The 20,583-nt window shown below is 39.9% G+C and overlaps 1 protein-coding gene across 1 annotated transcript in view; it reads right to left on the minus strand.

Moving 5' to 3' along the window:
- Window positions 1-2,353: 2,353 nt before the first annotated feature.
- The window catches only part of LOC126267410 (suppressor APC domain-containing protein 2), a 96,705-nt gene continuing 78,475 nt past the window's right edge, over window positions 2,354-20,583 (minus strand). The window contains exon 7 of the mRNA XM_049972639.1: window positions 2,354-3,113. Within this exon, the coding sequence (XP_049828596.1) occupies window positions 2,982-3,113 (132 nt within the window). The 3' untranslated portion in view covers window positions 2,354-2,981. The remainder of the gene's footprint in view (window positions 3,114-20,583) is intronic.

Here is a 20,583-nt window from a genome sequence, read left to right on the forward strand (position 1 = left end):
TATTTAAATTTCACACCAATCACATAGCAGTGGCACTAGTAGTACTACTACGAGGATGCAAATCAGGTTTGCTTTAAATACATGCTGCAACTGTTGTGAGCATTAGTTACCTTTTGAGAGGGAATGTGGTGAGCTGATGTTAGTCGAGAATGCCTTTATGGCAACAAAGGCACCATTATTAATACCTCACAGAGTTAGGACGAGGTTGCGTAATAAGGTTACAAGCTGGACGGGTTCCTTCTGTGATACTGCAGAAAGATGTGGCAGGAATGTAGCCACTGTACATGATTGCTGGCAGTAGTGGTCACAAGAATGTACAGCCACAAGAGGACCAGGTTTTGGATGACCACCTGGCACTACTGAGAGGAAATACCAGTTGGCACCACAGTGACACAAAAAACTGTTATAAAGTGGTTATTCATGAGCAGCTCCAAGCAATATGCCCTGTAGCATGCATTTCACTGACCCCAAACCATCACCATCTGTGACTTCAGTGATGTCAAGAGAGAGCTCATTGGAGGGCAGGGTGGAGGTCTGTTGTGTTTTCTGTTGAAAGCTGGTTCTGCCTCGGTGCCAGTGATGGACTTGTGCTGGCCAGGTGGAGGCCACTTGAGGGCCTGCAACCAACCTTTCTATTTGCTAGATGCACTGGACTTATACCTGCAGTTATGGTCTGGGGTGTGATTCAAATGACAGCAGGAGCACTCTCGTGGTTGTCCCATACACCCTGCCAGTAGATCTGAAAGTCAATCTGGTATTTTGACCTGCCGTGCTGCCATTCGTGAGCAGCATTCCAGGGGGAGTTTTCCAACAGGATAAAGCTTGCCCACATAACTGCTGTTGTTACTGTACAGTGTGTTGATCTGTTGCCTTGACTTACTCAATCACCAGACCTGTCCACAATTGAGCACATGTGGGACATCATCAGATGGTAACTCCAGTGTCATCCACAAACAGCACTAACTGTACCTGTGTTGACTGACTAAGTGTAACAGGCATGGAACTCCATCCCACAAACTGACATCTGGCAGATATACAATACAATGCAGGCACATCTGCATGCTTGCATTCAATATTCTGACAGTAACATCGGTTACTAATGTATCAGCATTTCACATTCACAATGGTGTATCTCGCATTGATGTTAACCTTTGAACTTGTAATGTTAACCACTTAAATATGTTTCCTAAACAAATGTAGTCCGAAAATTTCATTACTCTACATTACTACATTAATTATTTCTTGATGTTGCAATTTATTTCCGTCTGTGTGTGTCATTCCTCAGGTAATACAAGTTGCCAACTGACCGAATCCGGAAAGTTGAAGATGCCAGTTACACACCATTGTTTCTTCACCAATGAATACAATTGTTGCAACAGAGGGACAGACAATTAATAGGTACCGGAAGCATCTACTTGTCCTGGCATCGAGCAGAAATATAAAGTAAAACAGAAGTGTTAGATAGAGGGTATGTATCCAGTTGTAGACTGTCGTTTTGTTATTTAGGGGTATAATGTGGGTATGGGTGGTGTAGACCCTTACGGACAGCACAAGGAGTATTACCAAACATGGTCCAGAAACAGAAAATGGCCAGTACGGTATTTACTGCACTTCAAAGATTTTTCTGTATTTAACTGCTAATTTTTGGATGGACAGCACTGGTAAAAAAACCAGACTTAAAAAAGAATGTTGTGAAACATTTAAATTTAGGCTTTCTCTTGACCAGACAGGGTTAAGAGAAACAGTGTAAGGTACAGCTACAGGGTGAGTTAAACATTCCAGAGAGGCAAAATATTATGAATACCATTCAAAACCAGATTTGGATAAGCAATATAATACATTTTCTGGTATCCTATGCTCAGTGATCTTGAAAGCCTGGTAGAAAGCATGGGATTTTACTACAGCCACTAGACACTGCTACATCTGCGAGCAGTATATTGCTGTACTGCAGCACTGGCTTTGCAGTGCAGCAAAGCCGAGTCCATCTTGCTCAGCAGTTAGTGTTCATGGCTGTACTATAAAGCTAACTGCATTACGTCTCTGCATCCAGTGGTGTATTGCTATTCTTCTAGTATTTCCACTTTACTAAATCTTTGTTACTCTGTTTGGATTACTTGCTGGACTTGTTCGTTTCTCATACCGTTTCCACTAGTCCAGTCTTTATTGTTGACTTCTGTCTGCACTTGGTGATCTGCTGGTAGCGTGTCCTTGCTGGGTGGCCAGTTCTTTGAGTTCTTCCTTATCTTTTTCAGATTTCTGTCATAATATGTATGATCTCTGGCATATAGTGAATGACATTTTGTCACGTGTAGTGTAACAGAATAAGCACTGCAATAGTAGAACTAAGCCAAGATTGGATTTTTTATAAAACATTTTTATTAATAATTTTAATGATAGATATACAATGTAATATGTAAACATTATAACATTGTCTAGCTTTAGTAGCTCAACTAAATGGTAGGTAGTGAGATGAAAATACAGTTGAAATAATCCTGGTCTGCTTTTTCCATTACCTTCGGCGAAAGAATTTAATTTCCATTTTCTTCACTGTGCAATGTTTCGAAATGTTCAGGTACATCCACATGTACCATTATTTCATTAAAAGTGGAATTGATCAATAGTATTGTGAATCCTATACTGACAACTAACATTAAGTACGGTAGCATCACAGGCAACTCGAAACATTGAAGCTGTACTTTCATAACTTACATTGCACATCTGTAGTGTTAGTTTCTGTAAGAAGAAGTAAATATCTTAAATACTGAGTTTTATACTGTTGTATAGTTTCAGTGTCTCAAGTTGGCGGCAAATATTTTTTAATGAGCACTGTTCATAGTAACAAGTTTCCTCTTCTCTTCTCCCCTCCTCACACAGTAAATAGAAGTTCAATAGCGATCAAATCTTTATCTTCCAACGTATCGAGTGCAAACACTTCATTATACTTAAAACTTCTTTTAGACGAATATCCAGCAGTTGGTGTTTTACATGAAAGCAGTGTCATCCTGTGTGTCTTTACCTCTTCTGCCCTGAGATCTTGTTTGATACAATTCTCGCATCAGCGACGCCTTTTCTCTTTCTAATATTGTAATCCTTTCACTTTTTCTACTGACTTCCTGCAAAGAAAAAAAAGTAGCAATATTACATTTGTTATCTGGAAATTATACCTGGATTTACAATATTTTCAGTATTCTATATTAGATTGCTCTGATAAAAGTTTTCTATATTAGATTGCTCTGATAAAAGTTTTAACAGCTTCTCTCAAGCCAACCTGTTCCTCATGCAGTGTCTCCATCTAAGTTTGAAGTTTTAGTAGTTTATGCTTTTCTGTAGTTCACTGATTAACACTGTCACTTATTAAATTCTTGTGAGCATGTATGGTTACTACTAACCTATTCCACTCCAACAGTGAATGGCATTCGACATAGAGAATTTCATTTTTCACTCCATTGTCGAGCCTCATTTGAAACAATTTTTCATAGCTCTCACGTGCTCCATTCTAGAACCTGATTGTACTAGGCATCAATGCTGCACAGTACTGCCTTCTACGACAGCTTGTGTTAATTCAGTGTTGAACTGTAGCAGTTGTATTGAGAGAAAGGTTGGAATTATTATGTCCAGTTTAGTAGACGTGAATTGACTAGTTTTTCCTGCATAGAGCTTTTAGAGGAATGTTTAAGTGAAAATGAGAGAGATAATGACTTTGATGACAATAATTTTGATGACTACAATGATTCATTTGTAAATAATTTGAGTGGAATAATGATGGCAACAGTCCACCCTTAAGAGTTTAATAAGGAATGTCACACAATCAGGAGTTTTGTACTGTAATGATTATGTAAATATACTTGAAAGAAAGTGCACTACTTGCTTTAATGTATACCCTAATTGTCAGTCAGTGACTTCGCTATTAGCACAATTCTCAGTGGCCTGCTCACTGCCTGGGCAGCGGCAATTTAAATAAGTTTGTGGAGACACCCTGTGTCTGCATTACAGAGCACATAAGAGTTAAGGTGTAAAATAGTGTGTTCCATCTAGTTTCAGATTTTATACCACAAAGTTCAGTCACTTTTCTTCACACAGCAATTCATTAACAATTGATGTGACTATAAACACTACAAGTATCTTTTCAAAGCTGATAAAAATCGAGCATGACTGTTGTCAAAATAACTGAAGTTCAAGCCATTAGAGATGAAAACTGTGTTAAAAATATACAAATAATAACATATAAACATAAATAAATCACTAAAATAAATCAATAAAATAAATAAATAAATCAATAACAATTCTGGGTGGAATGTAAATATCTGAATCAGGAAACATAACTACTCATTGAATAGAAGAGATGCTGAGCAGCAGTCAACCAAACTCAAAAAGATAATTAATAACTGATCTTTTGAACACAGATTTCTCCCACTCTGCTGCAGGACTATGCAGTACTATCATGTGTCTTTTGTTCTAAAGATTAACTGGTAATAATTTTTTTATACATGCGTGTCTGCTGTTCAATACTGCTTTTGTCTGATGATGGTTGATCTTTCAAGCTCACAGAAATATTTCACTTCAACAAGGTTCACATTTCCCTGGCAGAAACAGTTGCAGCGACATTTTTTAAAATTCTGACACATTGTTGTTACCTGAGCTGAAATATAAATGAGGAAAATGCATTCAAGGATGTATCAATGACACATCAGAGCCAAAGGAAGTAGCAGAAACAAAGAGCCATTGTAGTGTACACATTGTAGCGATTGATCTCACAACAAATGCTTGTGGTGGTGGATGTGGCATTAAGGCAGCCATGGACATACATAAAGGCTGCTGTATCGTTATTTTACTTTGCTTGATATAGATAACTGCTGACATGCTTCTGGATCTCCCAGGATGACCTTTGTTGTAGTAGGACAATTACTACTACTACTACTACTACTACTAATTCTTCTTCTTAGCATGTCGTGATAACCAATTAAACCAGGTGTAGTGCATCTGCAATGGCAGCAGGTCCGCCACTAGAGCCTGTGCCTCCTCCCTCAGCACCTGTTCCAGCCTTGTGGGGTGTCCCTGCTGTGGGAGTAGGTCCGCCACTTTCTGCCCCCCCCCCCCCCCTCGCTACCCCCTCCTGGCAGCTGCTGCTGAGCCTTCCCGCACTGTTTTTCTGCCACCACCTGCCAGACCAGTTTCTCCGTGTCCTTGAACACTGGCACCCCCGACCGAAAGGCAGGCACCTTCAGCGTCGGCGCAATTCAATCATGTTGAGGAACTGAATGTCAAGATGCTACCGGCATCCTTGTCACTGGTCCTCTCTTACAGTATTTCATGGGGGAGCAGCTGCTGCATGTCTCCACGCTAGTGCCACTTCTGCCCATACTCACTGGTTTCAGCCAGGAATCACCTTCCATCACCGCCATCATTGTCTGCGACAATCACCAAAGTCATTGTCTCTCTCATTTTCACTTAGACATTCCTCTAAAAGCTCTACAATTTCTTCCTCAGAATTCGCGCCTATTAAATTGAACATATGGATGTTTCAACAGTTGCTCCATCGCCCGCATTAGCAGAGCACTCTTTCCCCATGGTTGTGTGTGTGTGTGTCATCCTATATGTAATAATCAGATAAGTGCCATGGCACCAGGCTGCTAGTACACTACACTTAGAATGTTCCGCCAATGCCATGTGGGCAGGCTGGCCACCAGAGGCTGCCCATAGTGGGCCACATGACTTGTGGACACAGCATGGCATCTGCCATACCTCTGCCAGAGCCCTCTTTATAAGCACAGTGCAGCAGGCACTCATTCTCATACTGTATTCAAACTTATTGTCAGCAACTGCTTGTATCAGTACCTGGATTGTTTCTGTACAGGCTGTCCCAGCTATCTTGTCCACCCAAAATATCTCTGGAACAATAACAGCTATTGGAAAACGACTTTCACCGGTATCAATGTAGGGCTGGGGCCCATGAATGTCCATATTTGGAAACATTCTAAAACGAAAGCATATGTGTTTTTTAACATAAACTTTTTTTTTAATGGACCTCCTATATTTTTTTCTTCAGCAATCCACAGCATGACAAAGCACATACACAATGGCGTTGATTGCATTGCAATATTCCCATTACATCCCGAGATATTGAGACGCAAAGTTGACGCTTGAAACACCCGACATGCGCTGCTATCGCTCGTCCTGAGGCTCAGGCGTGAACCTCATGCTGCTGTAATTGCGATGTGATTGACATGCGTAATCACACTTCCTTACTTATCAAGAGGTCCGAAACGAATAATACGGTCTGCTGCCATCCTGCATTAACGTCGTACATTCCAGCAGGTATTTATCCCATAGGCTAGGGGTGATGCGGTTCTGTAACATATCTGTGTACCGCAACGTTAGTCACAAAGTTAACTTCGCTTATCGTTAATCCGTTACTAAAAAGGTAATGCCGTTCAACGTTAAAACTTTACTTTACTGTAGATCTAGCGCAAGTGACAGTTAATCATGCACTCGTAATAGTAAAATTCATGTTGATGGTTTTAGTGAAACGAGCAAGTGGACTAAAAGTTTTACTGTTGTTTAGGTAAAAATGTTTTGATTTGGGAAGTTCAGGTAGGACATAGAAGATGAATGTAAACATGTTTAACCAGTTAGTTTTATTATCACATAATTATCAATGTTATGTTTATCTAATGCGTTAAATGATAAATTGTTGCAAACAAATGTTTCTTAACATCACTGGGTAAAATGGCCCTTTGTAGAAACTTCCACTGTGATACCAGCACTACATACTAAACATAGCGTTCACATCTCATGATCAAAGTGATGCCCACTGGCTTGCCATACATAGGGTCAATCTGCGGATGAAGGATGCCCTACTTCGTATTACTGTTTCCTCTTTGATGGTTGTACAAGCATCAATAATGCATTGCTTCATGTCCTCTGGTGTTGTTGGTTCATGTTGGTAAACATCATCCTTCACTGCTCCCCAAAGAAAATAATCCAGCGGTGTAAGGTCCGGAGTTCGGGCAGGCCACCTAACTGGGCCACCTCGTCCAATCCACCTACCAGGGCATGCGCTAGCAGCGCATGTCGGGTGTTTCAAGCATCAACTTCGCGTCTCAATATCTTGGGATGTAATGGGAATATTGCAATGCAATCAACGCCATTGTGTATGTGCTTTGTCATGCTATAGATTGCTGAAGAAAAAAATATAGGAGGCCCATTTTAAAAAAAACATAAACTTGTGTTAAAACAACACATATGTTTTCGTTTTAGAATATTTCCAAATATGTACATTCACTGGTAAAAGTTGTTTTCCAATAGCTGTTATTGTTCCAGCGACATTTTGGGTGGACAAGATAGCTGGGACATCCTGTATTTGTCTCTAAGTTCTCAACTGTCATTTACTTGTATGTGGAAGAAGAATAAACTTCGATTCATTGTGGCCATGCCTGTTTGTCCCTTACAGTATAATACACCTACTTGTTCCTATACTACTGATGAAAATAATGCAAGTGGTTTTTATGAAAACATTTTCTTTTACAAAATATTAGTAAGTAGCTTAGCACCTGCTGCTTCACTTGGGTGTAATTGAATTTTTATGTTGTTCAAAAATTGGATCATCATCTAAGTTTTTCACGCTAATCAAGGCCTTCTACATCTACGTGATTACTCTACTATTCACAATAAAGTGCCTGGCAGAGAGTTCAATGAACCACCTTCAAGCTGTCTCTCTACTGTTCCACTCTCAAATGGCACACGGGAAAAACAAGCACTTAAATTTTTCTGTGCGAGCCCTGATTTCTCTTATTTTATCATGATGATCATATCTCCCTATGTAGGTGGATGCCAACAGAATGTTTTCGCAATCAGAGGAGATAACTGGTGATTGAAATTTCATGAGAAGATCCCGTTGCAATGAAAAGCGCCTTTGTTTTAATGATTGCCGCTCCAATTCACATATCAGGTCTGTGACACTATCTCCCCTATTTCGCGATAATACAAAACGAGCTACCCTTCTTTGTACTTCTTTAGTGACATCCGTCAGTCCCACCTGATGCGGATCCTACACCGCAGAGCAATACTCCAGAATAGGGCGGACAAGTGTGGTGTAAGCAGTCTCTTTAGTAGACCTATTGCACCTTCTAAGGGTTCTGCCAATGAATGGCAGTCTCTGGTTTGCTCTACCCACAATATTATCTATGTGATCATTCCAATTTAGGTTATTTGTAATTGTAATCTCGAAGTATTTAACTGAATTTACCGTCTTCAGATTTGGGTGACTTATCGCGTAATAGAAATTTAGCTTATTTCTTTTAGTACTCATGTGAATAATCTCACACTTTTCCTTATTCAGGGTCAATTACCACTTTTCGCAACATACAGATATCTTATCTAAGTCATTTTGATCATCTGATGACTTAACAAGATGGTAAATGACACCATCACCTGCAAACAATCTAAGATGGCTACTCAGATTGTCTCCTATGTCGTTAATATAGATCAGAAACAAGAGAGGGCCTATAACACTTCCTTGGGAAACGCTGGATATTACTTATGTTTTACTTGATGACTTTCCATCTATTACTACGAACTGGGAACCTTTCTGATAGGAATCACGAATCCAGTCACACAACTGAGGTAATACTCCGTAGGCACACAGTTCGGTTAGAAGACGCTTGTGAGGAATGGTGTCGAAAGCCTTCTGGAAGTCTAAAAATATGGAATCAATTTGACATCCTCTGTCGATAGCAGTTATTACTTCATGAGTATAAAGAGCTAGTTGTGTTTCACAAGAATGATATTTTCTGAAACCGTGCTGAATATGTGTCAATAAATCGTTTTCTTCGAGGTACTTCATAATGTTCGAATACAATATATGTTCCAAAAATCTACTGCAAATCGACGTTAGTGATACAGACCTGTAATTCAGCGGATTACTCCTACTTCCCTTTCTGGGTATTGGTATGACTTGAGCAATTTTCCTGTCTTTAGGTACGGACTTTTCTGTGAGTGTGGTTGTATATAATTGCTAAATATGGAGCTATTTTATCAGCATAATCTGAGAGGAAACTGAGTGGTATACAATCTGGACTGGAGGCCTTGCCTTTATTAAGTGATTTAAGGTGCTTCGTTACTCTGAGGATATCTACTTCTATGTTTCTCATCTTGGCAGTTGTTCTTGAATGGCATTCAGGAATATTTACTTTGTCTTCTTTGGTGAAGGAGTTTCAGAAAACCATGTTTAATAACTCTGCTTTAGTAGCACTGTCATCAATGACTTCACTGTTGTCATCACGCAGTGAAGGTACTGATTGCGGCCTGCCACTGGTGTGCTTTATGTATGACTAGAATTTCTTTGGGTTTTCTGCCAGATTTTGAGACAGAATTTCTTTGTGGAAATTATTAAAAGCATCTTACATTGAAGTACGTGCCATATTTTGAACTTCTGTAAAACTTTGCCAAACTTGGAGATTTTGCATTCTTTTAAATTTGGCATGCTTTTTTTGTTGCTTCTGCAACAACGATCTGACCTATTTTGTGTACCATGGTGGATCAGTACCATCACTTTTTAATTTATGTAGTATATACCTCACAATTGCTGTCAATACTATCTCTCTGAAAACATCCACAACTTTTCTACATTTACATGATCAGATCGGAAGGAGTGAAGACTGTCTCTTAAAAAGGCATTAAGAGCATTATCAGCTTTTTTAAACAGATATACTTTGCGTTTCTTTTTGATGGGAAACATTCCACTTGGAAAAAAAAAATCTAAAAACAATGATGATGTAACTTACCAAACGAAAGCGTCGGTATGTTATAGATAGACAAACACGCTCACAAAATTCAAGCTTTCGCAACCCACAGTTGCGCGCGATATACACACACACACACATATATATATATATATATATATATATATATATATATATATATATATATATATATATATATATATATATATATCCATCCTCACATATACAGACACAAGCAGACATTTGTAAAGGCAAAGGGTTTGGGCAGAGACGTCAGTCGAGGCGGAAGTACAGAGGCAAAGTTGTTATTGAATGACAGGTGAGGTATGAGTGGTGGCAACTTGAAATTAGTGGAGGTTGAGGCCTGGTGGGTGACGGGAAGAGAGGATATATTGAAGGGAAAGTTCCCATCTCTGGAGTTCTGATAGGTTGGTGTCAGTGGGAAGTATCCAGATAACCCGGCCGGTGTAACGCTGTGCCAAGATGTACTGGCCGTGCACCAAGGCATGTTTAGCCACAGGGTGAACCTCATTACCAACACATACTGTCTGCCTGTGTCTGTTCATGCAAATGGACAGTTTGTTGCTGGTCATTCGCACATAGAAAGCTTCACAGTGTAGGCAGGTCAGTTGGTAAATCGCGTGGGTGCTGTCACATTTGGCTCTGCCTTTGATCGTGTACACCTTCCGGGTTACAGGACAGGAGTAGGTGGTGGTGGGAGGGTGCATGGGACAGGTTTTACACCGGGGGCAGTCACAAGGGTAGGAGCCAGAGGGTAGGGAAGGTGGTTTGGGGATTTCATAGGGATGAATCAAGAGGTTGCGAAGGTTAGGTGGACGGCGGAAAGACAATCTTGGTGGAGTCGGGAGGATTTTGTGAAGGATGGATCTCATTTCAGGGCAGGATTTGAGGAAGTCATATCCCTGCTGGAGAGCCACATTCAGAGTATGATCCAGTCCCGGAAAGTATCCTGTCACAAGTGGGGCACTTTTGGGATTCTTCTGTGGGCGGTTCTGGGTTTGGGGGGATGAGGAATCTGCTCCAGTCCGGAATCCTTGAACCATTACAGCAACAACCTGAAAACGGCTTTCGCATCCCGCAACTACCCTCCCGAGCTGGTACAGAAGCAAATAACCAGAGCCACTTCAGAGTCATTCCAATCCCAGGAGCGGAAAGACTTACCTTAGGGGGGAAAAAGGGACAGGCACACACGCACACATGCGCACATATACAGACAATCAGACATATGTAAAGGCCATATACTATATATCTGTGTGTGTTTTGCATATGGGCTCAAACACAAAAGCAGAACCAGTAATCAAAGGAAAGTCTTCAAATAAGAGGAGTTGTGTTTCCAATAACGGAGCATGTTTAAGTCATACAAGTTAAAATCAGTCTGAACTCAGAACAGTGTAAGTCATTCAGTGAAAATTCAACTGAGCACTTAAAGGTCTTCTTGAGTACATTACAAACATGAATGGAAAAAACTACAGCACAGAAAGAAAATCTGGACTCTCTTCACACTTCACTACTCTTCGACAGATGCCTGGGTTGTATGTGTGCCAAGATGATAATTGGGCATAATAGAACAATACCAACAAATTTTGAGGGGTTGTAAATTGTGTCTTGAGGAACAAACTGTGGACGGGAACCCACACCCAGAAATATCACCTCCCTCATTCTTATAGACAGTTGAAGTTGTAGGGGCCATTGTTATCTCTGGCCCTCTCTGTGGTGGCAAATCTGAGTTTGTACATTGATGTCTCTGCCACTAATGTAGTAACCCCCCCCCCCCCCCCCACACACACAATGTCACTTTGGTGGGCCTGGATGATGCACTCAGTGCTAACTAACACCCCAAATAATATAAGGTCCATTGGAAGGAGGTATGCCAAGAAGTCACTGAGAACTCAGATCTGCCGCAGAAGGGGCTGCCAGACAGTAGTGATTTCCTCTGTAACTCTGACGTTCCAAAATGTTGTTAGATTCCCAGACACAGATTCCTATCCTCAATTTGTTCCTCAAGGTCATCATTTACAACCTCTCAAAGTTTGTCAGTATACTTCTGTCACATCCTGTGACACACACACACAATATTTTGTTGAATCAACATAATCCACATCTTGACATTTATCACGAACATGAAACTAATAGCCTACATAAACAAAAGAGAAATAAAAGTAGTGCAATCCTCTGAATATTTGTGCCAAAATTTGTGGCAAAGAGGAACATTATTCTGGATCTGACTGTTGCAAACCACTGTAAAGTGCAGGGGATAGGGTACAGGGTACGTCCCACCGTGTAGGGCTTTTTCCATTCCATTCACATATGGAGAGTGGCAAAATTAGTTGCTTAAATGCCTCTGTTTGTGCTGTAATTAATCTAATCTTATCCTCATGCTCCCTATGGGAGTGATATGTAAGGGGGTGTATTATATTCCTATAGTCATCATTTAAAGCTTTGTCAGTGGACTTTTCTTGGTGTTGTTTTCGTCTATCTTCAAGAGACTCCAAGTTTAGTTCTTTCACCTATGACTCTCCTGTGGGTTAAAGAAACCTGTAACAATTCACATGTTGCTTTTCTCTGTATGTATACACTGAATATCCCCTGCTAGTACTATCTGTGGCAAAGGTCCCACACTGTTGAGAAATCTTCTGTTCTGCACTCATAGGTAGCACAATGTGCCTAGTACACGTTCACGGCAGCACTCGGGAGGCCACAGCACCAAGTTACGACACCTGAAGACGGGTTTATAAGAGCCTGAAACGGTTGGGTGATAATAAAAGAACTTTACAACTGAAGCGGTATTTTCAACCTCTGATTCTAGGATGGGTCGCACAAGTGATTGTCGGCTAACTCCTTCGCAGACTGCTTGCATTTCACTAGTGTTCTACCAATATAGCAGTCTTCCACTGCTTTACCTACAGCTGAGTCTGTGTGATTGTTCTATTTCATACACCTGTAATGTGTTCTGCCCAGGTGATTGAATGAATTGACTTATTGCAACCTTGACTTGTTGATACTGTAGTCATGGAATACTACATTTTTCTGTCTCTTGAAGTGCATAATTTTACAGTTCTCAACATTTAAAGCACTGCACCACTTTGAAATCTTATCAAGGTCTGACTGACTATTTGTACAGCTTCATTCAAACTGTACTCTGTTGTAGATAACTGCACCATCTGCAAAAAGTCTGATGTTACTATTAATATCATCTGCAAGATCATTAATATACAATATGAACAGCCTTAAGGTACACTTGAAGTTACTTCTACATCGGATGATGACCTCCTATCCAAGATAACATGCTGCATCCTCCCTACCAAGAAATCCTCAATCCAGTCACGTTTGCCATCTGACACCTCATATGATTGTCCTTTTGATAATAAGCATTGGTATGGTACTGAGCCAAATGCTTTTTGGAAATTAAGAAATACTGCATCTACCTGACTGCCTTGATCTGTGGCTTTCATGAGGTCATATGAGAAAATTTCGAGCTGGGTTTAACATTATCTACATTTTTGAAATCCCTGCTGTTACGCAGAGAGGAGGTCATTCTGTTCAAGATACGTCATTATGTTTGATCTTGGAACATGTTCTAAGATTCTACAACAAATGGATGTCAAGGATATTGTATGGTAGTTTTGTGGACCACTCCTGCTACCTTTCTTATAGATACACGTGTCCTGTGCTTGCTTCTAGCTACTAGGAACAGTATTTTGTTCAAAGATCTGCAGTTAACAGAAGGGCTAACTCAGCTGTGAATTGGGTATTGAATCTGATAGGAATTTCATCTGCACCTGGGGCTTTGTTCAATTTTAACAATTTCAACTGTTTCTCAATGCAACTGACTTGATATCTATTTCACTCACCTTTTCAGTGGCACAAGAATTTAACTGGGGCACTACTCCTTTTACAAAGGATGTTTGAAAACAGAGTTAAGCATTTATGCTTTTGCCTTTCTACTCTCAATTTTTATTTCTGACTTGTCCATAAGTGACTGAAAACTAACTTTAGGGTACTAACAGCCTTTACATAAGGCCAGAATTTCTATGGATTTTGTTATCATGAAGGTATACATGATTGATAATCACATTTTCTAAGTTGGTCCGGAGGAATACAATTTCAATTATTGTGATATGGGAGATCAAATATTTTGTGCTAAAAAGGAAAGGCTCTTGAAGGATGTAGTGTCTACAGATACAAAAAAGAATACTTACATTTTGTGAATATGTAATACAAGGAGGTAACTGTATTTAATAGTTTTACTGTATAATGAGACAAATGCATGGTTAGTGGGTAATTGTGTAGGTGCTCACTGTGTTACATGTTTATGTAGCAGAATATTTCATGCTATGGGATACAGATTAGCTGCAAGAATATGTAGAACTGATAACAATGTGGCAAACAAGTCAAGCAATATTTACTGATCTGCAGCCATATTATATTGTTAGTGCTGGCAGTTACGGAAAGATCGTTGACCATGGCTCAAACACAACAGGATATTTATGACGTGTGCTGACCAACTGAGTTCATGCACTAGACTACGTGTGTTTTGTAGGTTTGACTCTGAGAGAGCACAATAATAAACACTGTAACATGAAGCAAGGGTGTTTGCATACTACTGTGACATTATCCTCTTTGAGCTGAAGTTTTATTCTGGTGCAGTTACAAAGGAATTATTAGTGGCGACTCAGGCTTGAGGAATGGAGCATTAAACTAGTTACGATATAAGTATCTGATAACAGCGCATGGTCTGATTTGTGGAAATCACAAATCATCATTTGGTATAATGAGAAATGATGCGAGAGGATGGTAAAATTTTATTTTGACTTGTTAAACTAAGAATCATTAAAGAAAACTCATTTCTGCATATTGCAATAATTAATATGTAGTCAGTGATTATCACATTATTATAGGAATTGAGGAAGCTCGCTCATAATCATTATGGTGTCTGAGTACATGGTTCGTACATCAAGTAGAAATACCTCATCGCTGTAAAAATACTGGTGATACGTAATGTTAAGCACATTAAGCATCTTTATCAAATGGAAGGAGAGAATACTTGATAATTAATAGATGTCTCTTATGTACCTCAGTAATAAAAGAATGCATATCTTGACGGAATATTCTCTATGATGTATACAATGTTTACAAGTCTATTCACGTGTAAAATATTGACAAGGAAGACCACTAATTTACTGCATAAATGTGTGGATTTTTTCCTCTTATTAGTTTAGATAAGCCATTCATTAAGGTATTTACTGATTTACGCTGTGCAAGTATAATGAAATCAAAATGATATGTTTTTTATAAACATAACCATGTGTATATAAAATAGAAAGAAACTTCCACATGGGAAAAATATATTAAAAACAAAGATTCCAAGACTTACCAAGCGGGAAAGTGCCGGCAGACAGGCACATGAACAAAACACACAAACACACACACAGAATTACGAGCTTTCGCAACTGGCAGTTGCTTCGTCAGGAAAGAGGGAAGGAGAGGGAAAAATGAAAGGATGTGGGTTTTAAGGGAGAGGGTAAGGAGTCATTCCAATCCCGGGAGCGGAAAGACTTCCCTTAGGGGAATAAAAAGGACAGGTGTACACTCGCGCACACACACACAGTATGTGGGTGTGTGTGTGTGTGCGAGTGTACACCTGTCCTCTTTTTCCCCTAAGGGAAGTCTTTCCGCTCCCGGGATTGGAATAACTCCTTACCCTCTCCCTTAAAACCCACATCCTTTCATTTTTCCCTCTCCTTCCCTCTTTCCTGACGAAGCAACTGCCAGTTGCGAAAGCTCGTAATTCTGTGTGTGTGTTTGTGTGTTTTGTTCATGTGCCTGTCTGCCGGCGCTTTCCCGCTTGGTAAGTCTTGGAATCTTTGTTTTTAATATAACCATGTGTATAAATATGCAAAAGGTAATTCACAGTGTGGAATAAAAAAGCATCATTAGCAAAAAATCTCAAAAGCATGTGAAGTTGGGTGAAGCTAATTCTGGAATGTAATGCTACTTTCTGTACCTCCTAATGATTTTACGTAATTCTGATATGGCTATACATATGAAAAACCATTTACAAACTGATGACATGCAGTGTGTTTCGAAAAAAGACTGTATTAAAACAAAATTTCATACATGAGAACTACCACATTATGAGGGGAGTATCTACCTCCACTATGAAAAATATTTAGTGATACTATTCCAGATTTTCGAATCATAAGTTCCTTTCTCAGGGAGGAGGGAAAGGTAAACTGCAGCAGAAGAATAAAAATAAGAGGGCAGTATAGCACTGCATCTGCACGGGGGAACCACGTGAGCAGCACTCACTACCCAATGCTCACTTAGCACACATTGCAGAAACACACAAGCGGTGATTCCCACACTCAGTGTCATGCAGCATGCACTCATTGAGTGGCCATGCCATGCGGGTAAGGAAACAAACTCCATACAACTTTGACAACTTAGTGGCATTAATGGTTCTGGCAAGCATAGGAATTAATTTAGAATTAAAATTCTTTTAGCTATAAAGTATTCCACATTTTATATGGGATAAGTGTATATGCTGTGTACCTGAGATTCACTAAGTATTACCACAGTAATTGAGTATGATCAATTATCATGAAAATTAAAGCGGTAGTCAAATACTAAATGTTATTAAAGGTTACTGATTTAAATGTGGAGCTGTACATTTGTGTGAAAGAATGTCTGATAACTAATGCTCACATTCAGTTTGCTGTAAATATTGCACTGACATTGAGACATATTTTGGAGAGAGCAAATATAAAATTGGAGAGTGTGACAACTGATTATAATTGTCAACTTTGTTCATAAAAACTAAAACTAATGCTGCTCTGCATGCTATCATGAGCAAATGAACTAATTGCACTCATTACCATTGATAATATTAACTGAAATGACCAGAAACAGGAAGGAAGCACAAGATATAGTTGTAAGCAGAGACAGGCATTATTTGAATAAGTTTCTATTTGAATAAGTAGACAATTCAAAAAAATTTACCCACAAATAAATTATTTGTAACTTAAGTAATGAATAATGTAGAATGCCACTGTACTTTCTTTGCTTACTTCTTGTACAGAATTCTATGACTAGTGTTTGTTCCCTTAGCTCAGTACAGTTTCTATTTGATACATAATTTGTTAATGGATTGTACATACGTATGTCTTGGTGGTCCAAGTTCCAGATTACAATACTAAAGGTATTGGATTCGAACCTCCGTAGGCCCTACAATTTTTTCTGTTACTTTTTGTTTCATTCATCTCCAACAATGAGAAAAATGCCGGTTTGGAAGGAAGTCACAAGCATGCCATCATGCCTAGTAGAGCACTGCAGTATTCAAACCAGCCTTCAGGTTGAGCACAGCTTTACAGCATTTTAAAAATATTACTTCCTTGATGGCCAGCCTTCACAGTTACACTATGAATGCGGACCCATTCAATTGACTCTGCACTTCCCCCCTGCCCCCACTTACATAGAGTACTCTAAATAAGTAGCCAAAGATGAGAATGCAGTCATCAAACATTCTTAATCTATTGTACAAAAACTGCACACAATTGGATACAAGTGTCCCATTGATTTAATTATGTAATTTATTCATGTTTGTAGTGTTGCAAAATGAATGAACAAAGAATGAATTTGGCTGCAAATGACTAACATCAATATACTTTAAACCTAAATAACCTATGCAGTTTTTTCAGAAGAGACAACTGATTTGCATATATAAAAGAGAGTTCATAATATTGGAGTGCACTGGCAACTTTTCTATCAATAAAATTTCGAGAAATGATTGGAAGACATTTTTTCAAATTTCTATGCCTACTACAATTATTTCAGCGATGTCTTACTCATAATTTAAAAACAAACAGTTCACCTGCATTGTTGCCCATGTCCAAGGAAGGCTTACAACAAACTACAGACAAATAATAGCCAAAGTATTGCCAAAGGCATCGTGTCACAAGTTTCAGATTATGTTATGACACAATAAGAAAATTTTATTTTTAATTTGATTTTGGAAGTGAAACTAACCACGAATAAAAATGAACTATTTCTCAAAAGCTATTGCAGAATTGATAATTCCGCATTTTTTGCTGAAGAAGAGAGAGAGAGAGAGAGAGAGAGAGAGAGAGAGAGAGAGTGTGTGTGTGTCGAGTGTCATATCATGAAATAAAGGCAATTTCAGGAGAAATACTGCTCCGATGTCCTCTTTGCATGTGTAGAACATATCTTCACAAGAGTCACAATAGCAAATCGTAAAAAAATTAAATTAATAAATAATAAAGATTCTGATGAGATGCTTCAGAAAAAGAGTTCTTCTGAAAATTTATGTTTAATAGATGACAGAGACCTGCAGCAATAAATGTTCTCGGATTTCAAATTTATCTATTATACATAGTGCTTTTTATTTACAAATTATTAATAAATGCTTTCATTTGTGTAAGTGAATAACATTTGCTACCTGGAGTTTCCATTGTTAATCATTTCAAATACATATTTTTATTTGTTATTCCCAAATAACTAATAATAATTTTTATCTGTATTAATTATTTGCAATTTGAATAAATTTTGGCCAACTCTCGTGGTAAGCAAAGCACATTACGCAGGTACGCAGGTGCAACCTGCATATTCATAGCCTACATGCCAGTGAATGAAGCGTGTGACTCCCGCATGGCCATGGACAAGTAGTGCTCTCTCGGCTACCATTAGGCAAGGCAACTTCTGCCAAAATATGCGAAGCTGTTCGTGCTCTCTCTCACATAAATGTAGCCATGTGGAAACCACTCGGATGGGCCACGGCCACATAATTGCAGGGCTCTAACATATACCAACTCATATAAGTGCACATGCACATGTGTGGTGTGGTGTGTGGAGAGAGAGAGAGAGAGAGAGAGAGAGAGAGAGAGAGAGAGAGAGAGAGATAGAGTGTTTGTGTGTGTGTGTAATTTGCAATGTTAACAAGTGTCCTGTTGAGACTGTTGGTCTGAAACATGAAAATCCACTTGGTGGAGATGCTGAGTCGTGTTAGGTACAACAAAAAGATTCACACAATTATAGCTTTTGGCCATTAAGGCCTTTGTCAGAAACACACACACACACACACACACACACACACACACACACACACACACACACACACTGGGAGTGGTGAATGGGTGGGAGTAGGAGAAGGCTGGGGTGGGTGGCGGACAGTGAAGTGCTGTAGTATAGACGGAGGGCAGCAGATTAGGTGGGGGGACGGGGGTGGTATGTAGCGGAAAGGAGAGAAATAAAAAGACTGGGTGTGGTGCTGGATGGGTGAGCACAGTGACTAATGAAGGTTGAGGCCAGGAGGGTTACAGGTACATAGGATGTAATTCAGAAAATCTGGTGTTGGTGGGAAGGATCCATATGGCACAGGCTGTGAAGCAGTCATTGAGATGAGGGATATCATGTTAGGCAGCGTGTTCAGCAACAGGGTGGTCCACTTGTTTTTTGGTCACAGTTTGTCGGTGGCCATTCGTGCAGACAGACAGCTTGTTGGATGTTGTGCCTACATAGAATGCAGCACAATGGTTGCAGCTTAGCTTGTAAATCATGACTGGTTTCACAGGTAGCCCTGGCTTTGATGGGATAGGTGATGTTAGTGACCGGACTGGAGTAGGTGTTGGTGGGAGGATGTATGTGACAGGTCTTGCATCTAGATTTATTACAGGGGTATGAGCCCACTGTAGGAGGGGTGGGAAGGATAGTAGGCAGGATATTTCTCATTTCAGGGCACAACGAGAGGTATCGCAAGCCTGGCGGAGAATGTAATTCAGTTGCTCCAGTTCCAGGTGGTACTGAGTTAGGTGGATTGTGGGACTTTGGAAGGTGGTGGGAGACTGGAAAGATAAGGCATGGCAGATTTGTTTTTGTACAAGGATGGGACGATAATTATGGTCTGTGAAGGCTTCAATGAGGCCCTCGGTATATTTTGAAAGGGACTGCTCGTCACTGCAGATGCGACGACCACAGGTGGCTAGGCTGTATGGAAGGGACTTCTTGGTATGGAATGGGTGGCAGCTGTCGAAATGAAGGTATTGCTGTTGGCTAGTAGGTTTGATATGGACGGAGGTAGTGATGTAGCCATGTCTGAGGTGGAGGTCAACATCTAGGAAGGTGGCTTGTTGGGTTGAGTAGGACCAGGTGAAGCAAATGGGGTAGAAGTAGTTGAGGTTCTGGAGACATGTGAACAGGGGGTCCTCACCATCAACCCAAATAGCAAAGATGTCATCAATGAATGTGAACCAGGTTGAGGGGTTTAAGATTCTGGGTTTTTAGGAAGGATTCTTCTAGATGGTCCATGAATAGGTTAGCATAGGATGATGCCATGCAGGTGCCCATAGCCATAACCGGGATTTGTTTGCAGGTAATGCCTTCAAAGGAGAAGTAGTTGTGGATGAGGATATAGTTGGTCATGGTGACTAGGAAGGAGGTTGTTGGTTTGGAATCCATAGGGCACCTGGAAAGGTAGTGTTCAATAGCAATACGGCCATGGGCATTAGGAATGTTAGTGTACAGGGAGGTGCCATCAATAGTGATGAAAATGGCACCGTGTGGTAAAGGGACAGGAACTGTGGACAGTCAATCACATCTACCGTCTCCCTTCTTCACACTCTACCGTCTCCCTTCTTCACACTTATCTGTCCTCAAAACTGCTACCTACAGTAATGTACATACATTTATTAATTATTAGTTATTCTCTACTTTCATCCTTGTGACTTCTCGTCAATTTTAGTGAGTTTTCGCCTTCTGCTAATGTCGTTTTCCTCAGATTTCATCTCATTTTTCCCCTTGTGCATCCATT

Source organism: Schistocerca gregaria, chromosome 4 (assembly GCF_023897955.1).
Source record: "Schistocerca gregaria isolate iqSchGreg1 chromosome 4, iqSchGreg1.2, whole genome shotgun sequence".
Classification (NCBI taxonomy): Eukaryota; Metazoa; Arthropoda; class Insecta; order Orthoptera; family Acrididae; genus Schistocerca; species Schistocerca gregaria.